A 14,806-nucleotide genomic window follows, 5' to 3' on the forward strand; every position below is an offset into this window, starting at 1 on the left:
CTCCAATAGTGACACGTTTATACTTGCCTTGATCTTTTGACACAGAAGATCACAAAAGATCAAGGCCACCCGCTTAAGTCTTGGAGATAAGGTTGGAAAGTAGGTTTTGCTGATAGTGAGCAAAAGATTACTCAAGCGCAACAAGTACACAAATGCTATGTAGTGTACTGATACATTTGGTGTATGTAAAACGAGTAACCGGATTATTGTCAAAAAGAAGTGGCAGTAACCAATGTGTGAACCCATCACCTGCCTGAGTAACCACTACATGGGAAACTTTAGGGTGCTCAAAACACTTGGAAAAAACTTGTGTGTTAATGCACACTGACATGCTACACACTTGTCTGCTCAACCCTTAGCGTACTTACAAGTCCAAGCTGAACTAACTTCGCTCCCACCAGCCTCCTGTGGTAGGAGAGAGAGCACCACATCAAAAACCAGATGATGCCAGGCAATCTGCTTCAGATTTGTGTTACCAGCTACATGCCGATCGTCTGTTGTCAATTTGAAGATGGTTGACATGTGGTGCTGCAGGTTGATCAGACAGTTTGAGGTTGGCATAAGCAGTGGATGTACAGCCTTCTTGCAAGATACGGAACTTGGCGTCACCAATGTGGCAAGATGAGAAAGGAGAAGACGCAGGTGTTACTTTCACTGTTTAATAGCCAATTGCAGAAACAGAGAGACCCATGTTATGCATATAACTTTATCAAAGTTCTGTTGGAGGCGAGATTTTAAGGCCCTTCCGACCCAGCGAACCCTCAGAGGGCTAATATTTCTCTGTATGAAAAGGGTCAGAGGTTGGACCGCATAGCCAGTAGTAAGTTCGACTCGTTTCCTGTGAGGGTTGGACTCCTTCAAGGCTACCTTTTGATTCTGTGACCATATATATGGGTGTTATAACCAGTAATTGTCTGATGAAGCTTCATGAAGCAGTGTCATGTTGTTTAGGGGTCAGTAGGTGGCGCAATCAGTTTAAAAATGATGTGATGATACATTAGTATCAGTTGTCCAAAACTAAATAAAATAGTTCAGACCGCCATCTAGTGGACTCTGAAAATAATGACACTGCTTCATCAGAACATAACTAGTTAAAGTGAGGGTTTTGAGGAGGTCTGGTTTGGTGGGCTCTTGCTGGAAATGCAGGATGAAAATTGGCACCTCCAAATCTGAGTCCATGGTTCTCAGTCAGATCAAGGCGAGGAGCCTTCTCTGGGTTGAGGACGAGATCCTGCCCCAAGTGGCGGAGTTTAAGTATCTTGGGGTCTTGGGAGGTAGTAGAGAAGTAAAATCTCTCAGAAAATAGGTTCTTTGTAGTGACTACCTCTTAGTGATAGGATGAGAAGCACGGTCATCTGGGAGAGGCTCAGAGTAAAGCCACTGCTCCTTCGCCTTGAGGAGTCAGTTGGCTTGAGCAACTTATTTTGCCTTCTGGACTAGGGTGGGAGACCAAGGAAGTCTGGGCCTTCTTGCTGGAGCTTTAAATTGTTATTTAGACATCACTAATAAGTAAACAAGATTGATTCTTGCTCCCAGCATGGAAGAACATGTGGTTAACTTTGTAAATAAACAAAGTTTAGTCCCTCCAGGTTTAAAAGTAAGCAGTTTATTTATAATCTTAGCGACTGGTGACCTCTGCTGGCCAAAAATGTAACATTTCCTTATATTAAAATAAAAAAAACAACATTTTTTAAAACTTTTAAACTAGATTTGTCGAACTGACATCAACTATGGAACTCGTGTGTACGTTTAAATATCAAATTTAAGACCTTCTAAATAACTTAATATCATTTGAGAGCTATTCCTTGACATAAGGCGTTTTCTTTTTTATTAAATTGGATGGCATGAGTTCTCTTTATTTGCATTCGAACTGATGAGTATCGACAAGACAAGCATGAACCACAGAAGACGTGTTTAATAAAAACAGTCGAACCCGTTAACATGATTTTCAACTTCAACGTCTGTTGAAAAATTGAATTGGTCTGGAGAAAAGAGATTTTAGTGGCACCATCTTGTGGCCAAATTGTATAACTGCGTATCTAGTCAAGTTTGCAAACAGTATCATCTTTAAGTACAAACAAACTAGTAGCATTATATCATTTTATATAAAGACACACATAAAACAATGACAGCATTTAATAATTGCAGCAAACCATGTCTTTTATTTAGTGTACAAAACAAGTGCAAAAATAGGGATTCATAAGAGCTACACAAAGTAAGAATTGCCCTTAACGTATGCCACAGAGGACACGTCGAGATGTGATGATACAAGTGCTACAAAGAGATTTAAAAGGGATGGTGGTACAGAGATAGGTTTACAAATGTGATTTCAATTCACAGCATTGGATTAGTGCTTAGTGCAAAGCGCAGAAAATGCCAAATTCATTGTCAATATCCCTTTTAAACAATGTCAAGTGCAACGATTTCATCGGCAAAGGCAGCAATTCATGACTTTTTCAACACTTACGCAGGTGACTTTGGCCAGTGAGCCCCTTTCAAAATGTACCGTCTAAGCAGCAACACACTAATCTAAGTAAAGCAGTCGAGTGATATATGGATCAGAGTCATGCTAAAATGGATGTGAGCAAGAGTATAGGCCTTGGTTAATGTCGGACTACAAACACGGTATACATGGAAACTGGATTACTGAACTACAAAGCCGTGTGGAGTTATGCATCAAATCTACAGCCGCAGCCAACAGCACCTCGGAAATTAAACCCCTCACTACGACGGATGTGTAACAAGCCACTGAAAAAGGCAACAGTGAGCAGCCTGACTGCATCAAAGGCATTCTGGGTCGTGGTGCAAATAAAGAAAGGCACACAGATTACAGGCTCGGGAATGTTCCTAATACAAACCATGACATCAGCACAAACATGGTCTTCAAAGAAAGACTACAATTACCAGACATCCAGCCTCACATCCTATTGGCGATGTTTACAAAATGCTACACTTTTTCCTTTTCTTCTCGCCATCTTTTTTCGGGGGCACTGGCTCCCGGCGACCGAAAGAGCTCGAGAAGCATGCCGGAGCAGAGGTGGGCTCTCTGAGCATCAGCATCCACCTTCCCTCGCCAAAATACCTCAACGAGCCCAGCTCCATCTCCTCCACCAGCTCGCCCTCCTGCCCGCTCTGCTGCAGGACCAGAATCTCCAACAGATCCAGACCGGTTTGGACCGGCTCGACGCCATCTGCGCAGCCGAGGGTGACGTGGGCGCGGCTTCCCAGAGGCAGGGCGGAGGCCCCGGGAACAGATGGTTCCACCTCCTTCTCAGCATCTGCGGGCCAGACGAGGAGCTGCTCCTCCGTGAGGGACACTCGGGCACCAACCGTGCGAGGAGTGACAAAGAGTGCACTCAGTGACAGATCAGACACTGAACTGTAGAAATCCTTGACGTGCTGGAAGGGAGAAAACATTTGATCACATTTACAAAAGTAAATCATTTCTTTTAAATTCTAATCACTAAAAAAGAAAAAAAATTGGGCTTTAAAGAATAAAAATACACTTTTCCAAAAATAATTTATTTGTACCATTTGAGAAGCATGTAGAGTTGAGAAAAGTTGAAACAATGTAAAGTACACATCGTTTTAAGACCACTTTTGTCGTTGTTCAATTGGTTTCGATACAAAATAACAAAGAGGATTAATGTAATGGTAAACTTAAAGATATTACAAAAACATGCTCATACTTTTATTTAATTGTATATCATTTTGTTTCAGACCTGCAAAAGGCTAAATTAGTATAAACTAGATATGTTTATGCTTAAAATAAATAAAAACTCAAATGACAGAAAAAGCTAAAAAAAAAAAAGAAATTTAGCAAGTATGTTACAAGTTCAAAGTAAGAAGGATATAAATAAAAGTTGGCCAACACTGATTTATTAACTAAAATCACATAATTCCCTGTGAATGGAATAATTTGGAATCATTGAACAGTCTGCACCAGTTTAACCTTTACTAAATGACGCCCTCTACAAAAGGGAAGCATGTGGCTCTTAAACTGAACTTTGCCCAGGTCTGCTGACTTCTACTGGCTTCACGAGTCCCAGAGTGAGGTAAACTAGACTATGAGGGTACTTTTGAAAGAATGTAGAACAGAAACCGTCTTGCACTGTCATGCATGAAATGCTCATTTATATTATTAGATATTAGAGGAAGTAAAAGTAAAATAATTTGCACACCATATTGTACAAGATCTCACAGCAATTTAAATACATCAGATTATCTGTGTAATAGACCTGCATGATATTTCCAAAATTGAATTAAAATAATGTTAAATAATGAAATGACAAAACTGGCATACTGTGTAATATTACATTTAAGACAGTGAGTTTTATCAAGCAACTACTTGATGAATAAATATAGTACTTATAGTACTTATAATATAGTCAATACTTTATAGAATACAAAGTTAACGGATAAGATAATTTCAGGTTCCTGGCAAAGTGACTTATGAGCAATAAAGATCAATCATCACATGATGAAATGTGGCAGCTTACCTGACTGTGTGCATACTCTTTGGACCCTTCTACTTTCCCATAGTTGCAGAATTTGGTCGTGCAGTGAAGTGGTCCTTTGGATTTAAAATACTGCTCCAGATCTACCTCCTTCTCTGGCTTTCCTGTAACTGTGAACAAGAATGAGTCAGGATGAGACTTTAGCAAGCATTCCACTCACACTTACAGTCAGTCATGTGCTTCTTGAAGGCCTCCAGGGTGTCCAGTGTCTTCAGGAAGTCCATCGCTGTGCATTTGACTTTATGCTGGACAGCATAGAGCAGAAACCAGCCGAAGAACAGAGGAAGATGGAATTTCTCAAAGTCTTCATTCATGGTTTCCACCAGGGCTGCGGCCAGTCCACGTCGGCTCTTCTTGTGAAGCTCGGCCAGATCCCTCGCCCACTCCGTGCGCGGTTCCACGTGCAGAACCACCAGACGGTGCTCCTCGCCAATCTCCTCCATATAGGCCAGTCGATCCTGGGTGACGTTGGTGTCGTCCACCACAATCACATTAGCGGTGGTGCTGCAGCAGGACGCGATGGCAACATCTAGAGCCCTGTAGGACTCTGCAGTAGGCTTCTCAGGTTTGACGCCGTGATCGTCGGCAGAGATGAGCCAGCAGTGATCTTTGTAGGCCTCGGCGATGGCCCTGGCCAGGAAGCTCTTCCCACTGCCGGGGAGACCCCTGAGGACCACAAGGGTGCGAGAACTTTGAAGAGCCGCTTTGGTTGGCTCGCGCTCAAGGAAGGCAAATGAGAGGGAACCAGGCGCAGGATCTGTGACCTCATCTTTCTGCTCTTCGACAGCCTCGCTCTTGTCCTCCGTCTGCTTCTCTGATGCGGCTCCAACGGCTTCAGTCTTTTCTGCCAGAACCTCTGCCACAACAGTTTCCGCTACAGTCTCGGGCACATCTGCAGCTACTTTAGGAGACTCTGCCGCACTCTCTGCCATCTTCTTCTCCACGCTCACAGTTTCAACGATCTTCTCTTCAACTTTCACAGTCTCTGTGACTTCCTCCATTTTCACAGACTCAGCTTCAGCTGCAGCCTCAGAGACCACTTCCTCCACTGCCGTTGAAACGGAAGACGCAGCAGCTTCTACTGGCTTCGGCACAATCTCCTCTTTGCTGGGGGACTCCGCTTTCTCTGGGGGTGCAACCGATTGAGGGGTCTCAACTTCTGCTTCCAGACTTGGCGACTCTGCTACAGGAGCAATTTCTTTCACCGGGGACTCCACAATCATGGGTTCTGGGATTTCCTCCATCACTGGCTGCTCTGGTTCTATGGTAGGAGTGACCTCTACAACCTGGGTAACCTCTGGGATCATTTCAGGCACTACCTCGGGCTCCGATGGAGGCACAACATCTGGTATCACCTCTGACTCGATATCTTTGGACTGGCTCTCTTCAATCTCTGGCTTCTCATCAGAAAGTTGCACAGTTTCCGTTATCCTTATCAACTCTTCCACCTCGGTGTGTTTGCCGTGACCATTGACCGTCGGTGGTTCAGGCTCGTCTGCGGCAGCCGGTGGATTCTCAGGCTCGACCGACACATCAGACTTTGTCACGACGGCCTCTTTTTCCACAGCGCTCGCTTGAGTGTGAGACACTTCTAAAACGTCGCCACTTTGTTCAACATCCATGTCTGATATTGCAGCGTCTACTTTTCCACCAACATGTACCTGGAAATACAAATAAATGCAAACTCGTGAATTTTTGAAATATTTGCCAGGAAGAAAAAAAAAAAAGGAAATAAATACAGTAATCTAGATTATTGTCAACATTAACTAACAAATATACAATTTATGAAGGAAAGATATTAGGCTCTTTTATTGAACTCAGTCTACCTGAGAAACATTTGTGATCAAATGAAATTGAAAGTATTTTGAGGGCATCATTGAGCACAACGTTTAAGACAATTTGCTCTTAATTTACTCCAATTTCCTTTTTAACTCCCACTTATAGACTATTAATAATTAAAAAATTCAAGTTGATCCAGTCATTTGTTGAATTTGGATCCTTGTCTTTATGAGTTTAACATTGATGTGAGGAAATATTGATGCACTCTTGTTACTTTTTTTGAATCAATATATACATCTATATAGAACATATTTTACTTTAAAATCATTTTTAGGTATACATTTAAAAAAATGTTAAAACAAAAAGTGTACAATAAACATGCAAAAATTCCTGAAAATTGTTCATTTTAGTGTCACAATTACACCTCCTGCCACTAGATGGCAGCAGCAAATATGTACCACGCAGTTTAACAATGAAAATCTGCATAACCCGGCAATGACCGAGAACAAGAGAATACAGTTGACTCTAGCAGCTTTTAAAGGTCATGTTTTGGACAAAGCAGGAATATTTTGTCAAGAGTCTTAAAGGTCTGGAAACTCGACAAATATCTTTGTTCTTACAGTATTACAATACATCATATTGTTGAAGGCTGGGTATCGACCGAACATTTGATACTGCTACCCTTTACTTCGATATCATTTCCTAAACTTTACCTTTTATTCCGATACCAATTTTATAACATATATTCCAACATTAAGAAAGTGAAACTACAAATAGTAGTAGTACTCATCGTGAGTTAGTTGTTCAGCTTGGTACCATTTTTTTCTTACAGAAACAATAAAAAGAAAACTTGCTAATGGGCGACTAATGTGATCATCAATAGCTTTGACCACACACCATCAAGACTGATCACCTAGACTTGGATCCAAAAGATGATGCAAGTTGTACTAAATCATTTTGGTCGGTGCCAAAAAAATAAATTGATGGGAGTTCAAACCCAGCCTTTATCTCATGGTATCTCCAGATTCTTGCCAATAAAACAGGAGTCGGCTGTGGAAATGAAGGGCAGGAACAACCCAAGACACAGATTTTTCCACCTACGTTGCAATTTAATTTGCTTCACAAGTCAAACAACTTTGTGAAAGAAAATCTTCAACAGGTGTTTAGATATTGAAAGGTCTGGGCCTCAGTACTGTTACCTACAGCGTCTGAACACCAGGAAATGAATGGGTTAACAAATGAGAAATGAAAGTTATTTACATGTACAGAAAATGACTGGTAGAGGTTAGTAGAAATAGAAAAGGAAGACTTGTAGGAGGGAAGTTGACATGTGTCATCTCTTTACTAGATTCTTGTCAATCATTGCTTTCCATACAGGAAATGTATCATGTGACACAACTAGGAAGTCGTATTTATTTTATCAAAAACACAATTTAGCGAGAGAAAAGTAGATTCATTTCACGTGCCAGATAAAACCATATGGCGATAAATATCGCGATAAAAATAACATGCAGTTTTTAAATAGAGGGGAAGACGAGTTGTTGTTGTTTTTGTTGAAGAAGTGAGTTTATTTCCCAGAGAAAGGAAACAAAGCGGGCGTGCAGGAGCATGGCAGGCCGGGCGGGGAGTGGCGTGTTAGCACGCCAGACAAAAGTGCACTAGCCTGGCACACCAGCGCTCCCCCGCCACGCACTTCTCCTGCGTGGAAACTCGACCCCCCGCTTCGCGTCCAGAGAGGAAAAAATGGTGGAAAGAAAACAAGTTGAAACGGGAGGAAAACGAGAGTCTTACCGGAGAGAGTGCAGGCAGAGCTGAGCGTCCACGCGTCTCTCACAATGACGAGGCTTGGCACTGGCGCGCGTTCACGCCTCTTCAAGACTGGCGAACGGACATTTCCGGGAGCGCGCAAAGACAGCCACGCCCAACACCCCAGACTGAGGGACGAATGAAGCGAAACAGAAACACGATTAAATATTAAAATATATTGATTTTAATAGGAGATCAATTGAATTTTTATGGTTGATCATCTCATTTAGCCTTCTCGCCACTCTTGAGATTTTTATTTTCTCCATGAAAAGCAAGACCCCCCCACACATGTGTGGGGACAAAAGACAAAAGAGTATGAAACTGGGCACAGGTGGAAAGTAAAATTAGCTTTACTCAAATTTAGTTTCAGTACTGCTTTTACCTTCTCTTTACAAAAAAAAAAATCAAATTTCTTAATATTTAGTTTAGTGTATTAAAAACACATATTTAACAATGGATCATTTTAAATCGGATCTGTAACAAAGAAAAAAATCGCCATCATATTAGTACAAACTACCATTTATGTAAAACTTGTTTTTTCATCGAATTTCCGATTTGTCTTTCATATTTATACACTTTAAAAACAAGCTTAATCTTGATTTCTTTCCCCCCTCATGAACACAGATGAAACCAGACAACCCCATGTTTTACTGTAGTGCATATATGCTGAAAAAATTACTACTAATAATACTAAAAGTAGAAAATTCTAAATCAAATACAGATGTATTACAGGTGGATCATCAAGTAGATCACTTATTGTTTTTTGCAATTTCCCAGTTTAATATTCATTTAAGTAATATGATAGAAGTCTTTCTACATTTGATAGATAATAAGTGTTCTATTTTTATATCAATTTACCAAAACAACTTCACTATGTGGAATATTTTTTTCTTTAATCTTTTGTACTCGTATACATGAGGCAAGAGTTTTCTGTTTTTCAGGCTAAAGGAACCAGCAAAGACCATTAGTAAGTACGTAAGTAAGTAATTTTTATTTGTATAGCGCTTTTCCAGACCAGGGTCACAAAGCGCTTAAACAATCAAAACAATATTCAATAAAGTATATACTTTAAAGGTCAAGATAAAACTGATAACACAACAGGAGTTACAGAAACTCAAGGAACAGCCTGAACAAATAAAAACGTCTTAAGATGTTTCTTAATTAGCTTCACTTTTTCAATTAAACTTTAAAATTGTAAATTTACTTTATAGCGAGAATATTAAATCATCAACTAAACCTTGAACTTGTATACATTATATTTAAAAATAAGAACTAGAAGCCAGGATGAGTATATAACATAAAATCTTAATATTTTAAGATGTGATTTTTCATTCTAACGGCCAAAAACAATATGTCGATTGAAGTTGTTGAAAACCAAGTAAAATCATTGAAACTTCATAAATTAACATTTACTCAATTGCACCTGTTGTAATTGTTGTTACTTTTCTAGATTTAAAAGTTTACCAAACTCAAGACACACAAGTTAATAAAACAGAGCCACAGTCAATCTAAAACATCATGATGTTTATTGACTTTATCTTTGCAACACAAGACCATCATTGCCGTATGTGAAGCTTTGTTTCATCCAGAGCCTGAAAGCAAGAAAACAAGTTAGTAAAAAAGCAATTTGGAGATGAGTTGATGCAACAATTGGAGGGTAACCTTTTGTATTGCAGCCATCGCTGAGTCATCTTCCTGCGTCTCTGCCTGCACCAGAGCCTTCTCAAAGTGCGCCACAGACGAGTCAAAGTTCTCGAGTCTCACTAAGAACCAATAGCAAAGAGAAATATCATCAAATCACATGTTTCATTAGTCCATCTGCTCCTCACTCTCGTACATTCGCACTGTGCCACCAACACGTTGGCGTTCATCTTCCATTTCACATCATCAGTGAGGTCAGCGGCTGCAGCCGATTGGATGCCATAGTCCCGAGCGTCGTCGTAGTGCTTCAGTTCCAGATGGCAGCGTCCGATTTCATGGAGCACGCAGGTCTGCTCCAGTCCTGCTGACAGTAGAGGGAGTTTCTCTTCCCAGCTTTTGGAAGTCAAAACAAAAATGCACAGATATTAGAGGCAGACAAATTGTTGCAGTGGGTGGTGGACGATACAAATTGTTCTGGCCGTGTTGGTGACTGTCTGTTCTGCTGGATATAGTTTGAGTACTAAATTGAGTTCTTTTACTTTTGATGGCGACTGAAGTCACTGTACAAGAAGTATCCAAGTATCTGGAATATGTCAATTAAATGTGTAAAACTCAAGGCCTGAGTATAACATTTATAGAACAGGTGTCCCTAACCTTTTTTGCACTGTCAATGTCAAGCATAAACTGCAGGTAAAACCAAAATAAAATGGCAAAACCTGAAAAAAAACTTCTCCTTATAATGCTGAGCCAGCAAGAGCTGATTTCTCTACAACAAGATCATCCCATATAGAGTTTGCGGCTTTTATTTTGAGTAAACTTGACCGAAATAGTGAATAACGTGTGAAGAGTCACAGGCTAAAATGATGGGAAATTAACATCTTTTTCCAAAGAAAAACATCCTTAAGACAATAATAATAATAGATACAACAGAAAATAATAATAATTATAATAATAATAAATCATTTGCATCTCCAAATAATCTCTTTCCCTACGGTATTAAATGCCATGTGGACCGGTACCAATGCCGGCAATGTGGTTGAGGACAACTGTTATAGAAAAGGAGTTTGAGTATAAGTTCAAGATAGAATGAGCCTCCAAGAATGAAAAGAAACTCGTACTTCCCATTGTAGTCAGTTTGGTAAATATACATTTTGTTCGGCCCACGACCTTGTTTGCTTAAAGATTTTGGCCCCTTGTATGATTGAGTTTGACATCCCTGATTTAAGTAACTAGGCATTGAATTATTTTGTACTATTTTCTTCTCTAGGTGTGAGACATAGATTATATTTTCCTCTAAAGTCACTACCATGTACCGTTGAAGCTATTGAAATAGATATTACAAATGCTAGCTTCACTTACATGTCAATGGCATGTGCGTACTGGCCAGTTTGTGTGTAGATGTGAGCGATGTTATCAAGCGCTCGGGACAAAGCTTCAGGCAGATGACTGGAAACAATCAAATGAAACAATTAATACGTTGGATCGGAATTTTAAAATCTCATCCATGCTGGAATCGGACCACTGCTTCGCCAACTTCAAGTCTTCCTGGTGATGCTCAAGTGCTTTTCCCACGTCCCCGAGTTCCATCAGAGCGTTCCCGATGGAGCTATGCAGGTTTCCCAGAGCCTCCTTTTTATCAGGCAGCTCCTTCTCAGACCATCCGTGGACCTTCTTCAGGACTTTTTCAGCCTTCTTAAGACTTTCTCTGGCATTTCCAGATGTTAACTCTAAAGATAAAAACACATTTATAGATGGTGACAGTACAGTTCAGCCAACACTTGCAGGAACCACAGTTTAGTAGAAGTTAAAAGTAAATAAGGAGGAAGTAAGAAAGAGGATATTATATATAAAAATACACACGGAAAATTAAAGGTGCAATGATGCAAGTAGTTCACTTTGCCAGATGTGTTTGTCAAGTAAGTGTTTAATTAACATACAGTAACCTTTATTTTACCAGGCAGGTCACTTGAGAACCAGTTCTTATTTGCCGTAATGTACTGTCTAAGAAGCTGCATAAATGGCCGACGTCAAGACAAAGAAAGACTTAAAGACAAACGCAAATGTGATGATGATACAGTGCAGTCGTTTACACAAAGTGCTGTGAGACATGTGATGAGAACTCAACGCAGATACACACTTAGTGTTCGACTCTGGCTGTTGATTGTGTGCGGTTTACTTGCGCAGCAAACGTGATTCTGCAGAAATGTGAACTCATGTCAAGATGACTCCTTGTTTTGTCATTTGTCCTTTGTCCGTACTATACAATGTGTTTCTGTATCTTCGCTCTGTTACACTCAGGTGTTTTTCATTACTTTTAAACGTTTTTTAGTAACTTATGCAGTAAATATTTTAATGATTTATTTAATTCTTTGTTAATCAGGAAATAAAAGTAATAAATTGTTGACATACATTTTCCAGACGTAATTAATGACTAACTTGTGTTGTTGTTAAAACTAAAGCAGCTTTATTTTAATATAATTCTTTAGCTCAATCGATATTTAACAGCTATTTTATTTTGTATATCAAGACATTTTTCAATTAACTAAATCCCATCCCCTGCTCTACACTGTTTTACATATTATTTCCTTTATTCCACTCTCCTTTCTCTCTCTTACAGCAGAAAGCGGTGAACATTGAGTCTGGTTTTGCTCGAGGTAACTGCCTGTTAAATGTAAAGTTTGTCCCTCGCCACTATCATTGTGACTCTCTTATTTATAGAGTTTAAACTGTAAAGTGTATTGAGGAAAATTATAATAACAGGACTATTTTCTAAGTTGTTGTGGCTGATAAAACCAGAGAGGAAATTGAAGGTCATGTGCAAAAGTGAAATGCATGTTGATCAGGCTGATTTGTGTCAAATCAGTCAATATAAATCAAAGTTTAAGTACAGAACTTAAAACAGAAGTTAAATGATGAGGTCAACAAGAACAGGCGATTGCTCAGTATCTGTGCACAGATGTAATTTATAACTTGACCAACAGGTGTGTTCATGTAACACTTAAATCCTGATAATGTTTCATTTCAAGCCATGTTTTACCTGCGTCAATGTCTTGCAGGCTCTTGAGCAGAAACTGAGCAGGCCCGTCATGGTCAGAGGAATCCACTTTCTTTTGCTTCAGCTTCCGTTTCCCGACAGAGACAGGTTTCTCCTTGTTCCAGAACTCGGTGCAAGTATCGATATACGTGAGTCCACTCTTGATGACGTCCTGGAGTCTTTGCCCGGGCTTGGTCTGACCTCTGCCCAAACCTGAAGGTCACGTTTAAATTTACGAGTCATTTGCCAACAGACACATTATTATTAATGAACGCTAAAAGTCACCTTCATATTTTAACAGTTTTTCCAGGTACATCTTGTCGCTGTAAAGATCCCCCAGAAGAAGTTTGGTGGTTTTCTCGCTTTTTGGAGTCTTTGGCTTTTTTGTCGTCATCAGATGCTCAATATCAGTCAGAGGTAGTGTTTCCTTCAGGAGAGAGGAGGTTGAATTTACACATTTAATCCTTATTAATTCATCTTCTTTGATGTTTTTTTTTAAATAGCAATTCTTCTACGCTTTGAAATATTTTGTCAGCATGAAAATGAAATATATTTATAGACAAAAAAAAATATTTATGAAAACGTACGTCAAGATCTTTTTCAAGGAATGATAGGTCACCTTTGACCTCCAGTTTCACAAACGAAGGACCTGCAGATGTAAGAAAAGTTAAATAAATAAATAAATGAGTAGACATTAAAGATTCGAGGGTGATAACGCAAACATACTTCCAACTGAGTTCTCGATCGCCTCTTGAGCTTTCTGAACACCCAACCTGAACTCCTGAATTTGCGGACGCAGCCGTCGTCCTTTGTGATAAAACAGCAAAGCGTATTCGAATTCTCCCATGTAGTACAAAGCCTCCGCTCGCTGGTACAATCCCTGCAGATAAGGAGTCACAACATCCTCGCTCTTATATCAGTTGGCAGTTTTATTAAAGAAATAGGATTTATTCATTTTTTTTAACTTCCTGGATAACAATATTGATCCATCATGTTAAGTAAAAGTGGTAATTAATACATAAATAAAATTGGCTGTGTTGTTAGAAATATTTAGGAAAATCAGTTTATGAAGAAATTGAAAAATATAAAAGGCAATAAGTACATATTGGTTATGAATCAATAGATAAAACTTATTATACGATTGAGCATGCATAAAGACGTCAGTACAACTTCGAAATCCTTGTATTGACTGCATTCATATATTAATGAACTGCTAAGCCTTTTTCCAGAGGACACCCTGGAAAGGGTTCTTGCTTATCACTTCTGGTTGCGTTTCATACAAAACAAAGTATTTGACCATCTTTACAGACACAGAGAGTGAGATAAACGTAAGTGTGTACTATGCATGTAGAGAATGACTGACCTCAGAATATGAAGGGTCGTCAGCAAGAGAAGCTTCTGCGTCCCTCAATGCGTTCTCATGTTGGCCCATCTTCAGGTAACACCTGGACCGACCCACTAGACAGTTTCTGTCGCTCGGTTTCACGGCCAAGGCCTAAAAGAGACACATATTTCTCGTGTTTTATAAAGTATTTGTTATCTTTTTACATGTGTTGCTCACCGCTGTGTAGCTGTCCACCGCTTTCTGGTACTCTCCTTTAAGAAGCATCCAGTTCCCGTCGGCTAACAAAGTCGAGAATACACCTTTGGATTTTTGGTGGTCCTGCCCTGCGCTTGGATCCATCATGATTCTATATTCTACCATGCAAGGTACGAAAAAAGTTTTCGATAACACGCTTCCTTTATGTGCTTGTTGCTGGTTTCCAGGCAACCGACACAACATTGGAAACAGCACCATCTGCTGTTCAAAAACCGAACAGCATTTATCAACGCACACAGTTAAATAGTAACGTCTACCTTTTATACATGAAGCTTAAAATAACCGGGAATTCTGAAACATCTAATTCAAGATTTCCTATTTAGATCCTTGACAATATTTAAGTATTGTGATGACAGATATTTCGTTTTGATTAACTCATATTTGTACAACGCAATTATAAATATTTCAGTAAATAATTACTGTGTGGCA

General features: G+C 39.6%; 2 protein-coding genes across 2 annotated transcripts; both read right to left on the reverse strand.

Moving 5' to 3' along the window:
• Nucleotides 1-2,134: 2,134 nt before the first annotated feature.
• Nucleotides 2,135-8,208, reverse strand: cnp (2'',3''-cyclic nucleotide 3'' phosphodiesterase). The gene is made up of 4 exons (XM_087809647.1): nucleotides 8,088-8,208; nucleotides 4,684-6,178; nucleotides 4,500-4,627; nucleotides 2,135-3,399 (listed from the first exon to the last, which is right to left on the reverse strand). Exons 2-4 carry the CDS (start codon nucleotides 6,137-6,139, stop codon nucleotides 2,938-2,940), a joined length of 2,046 nt encoding a protein of 681 aa, XP_087665773.1. The 5' UTR covers nucleotides 6,140-6,178; nucleotides 8,088-8,208; the 3' UTR covers nucleotides 2,135-2,937.
• A 1,450-nt stretch (nucleotides 8,209-9,658) lies between these two features.
• odad4 (outer dynein arm docking complex subunit 4) lies at nucleotides 9,659-14,493 on the reverse strand. The gene is made up of 11 exons (XM_087808496.1): nucleotides 14,339-14,493; nucleotides 14,141-14,272; nucleotides 13,504-13,657; nucleotides 13,365-13,426; nucleotides 13,063-13,204; nucleotides 12,781-12,990; nucleotides 11,263-11,470; nucleotides 11,103-11,189; nucleotides 9,940-10,136; nucleotides 9,765-9,865; nucleotides 9,659-9,694 (listed from the first exon to the last, which is right to left on the reverse strand). The coding sequence occupies exons 1-11, from the start codon at nucleotides 14,480-14,482 to the stop codon at nucleotides 9,659-9,661; spliced, it is 1,473 nt and encodes a 490-aa protein (XP_087664622.1). The 5' UTR covers nucleotides 14,483-14,493.
• Between the last annotated feature and the right edge of the window lie 313 nt (nucleotides 14,494-14,806).

The sequence above is a fragment of the Callionymus lyra genome, chromosome 15 (assembly GCF_982586985.1).
Source record: "Callionymus lyra chromosome 15, fCalLyr1.hap1.1, whole genome shotgun sequence".
NCBI classification, from domain to species: Eukaryota; Metazoa; Chordata; class Actinopteri; order Syngnathiformes; family Callionymidae; genus Callionymus; species Callionymus lyra.

Coding starts and splice junctions, on each gene's coding strand:
- cnp (XM_087809647.1), bottom strand. CDS start 6,139: ATGGATGTTGAACAAAGTGGCGACGTTTTAGAAGTGTCTCACACTCAA. Junction 4,628..4,683: donor CAAGAAGCACATGACTGACT/GTAAGTGTGAGT, acceptor TCTTGTTCACAG/TTACAGGAAAGCCAGAGAAG. Junction 3,400..4,499: donor AAGAGTATGCACACAGTCAG/GTAAGCTGCCAC, acceptor TCTCCCTTCCAG/CACGTCAAGGATTTCTACAG.
- odad4 (XM_087808496.1), bottom strand. CDS start 14,482: ATGGTAGAATATAGAATCATGATGGATCCAAGCGCAGGGCAGGACCAC. Junction 13,205..13,364: donor TCCTTGAAAAAGATCTTGAC/GTACGTTTTCAT, acceptor TCTCTCCTGAAG/GAAACACTACCTCTGACTGA. Junction 9,695..9,764: donor CGATGGCTGCAATACAAAAG/GTTACCCTCCAA, acceptor TCTTGCTTTCAG/GCTCTGGATGAAACAAAGCT.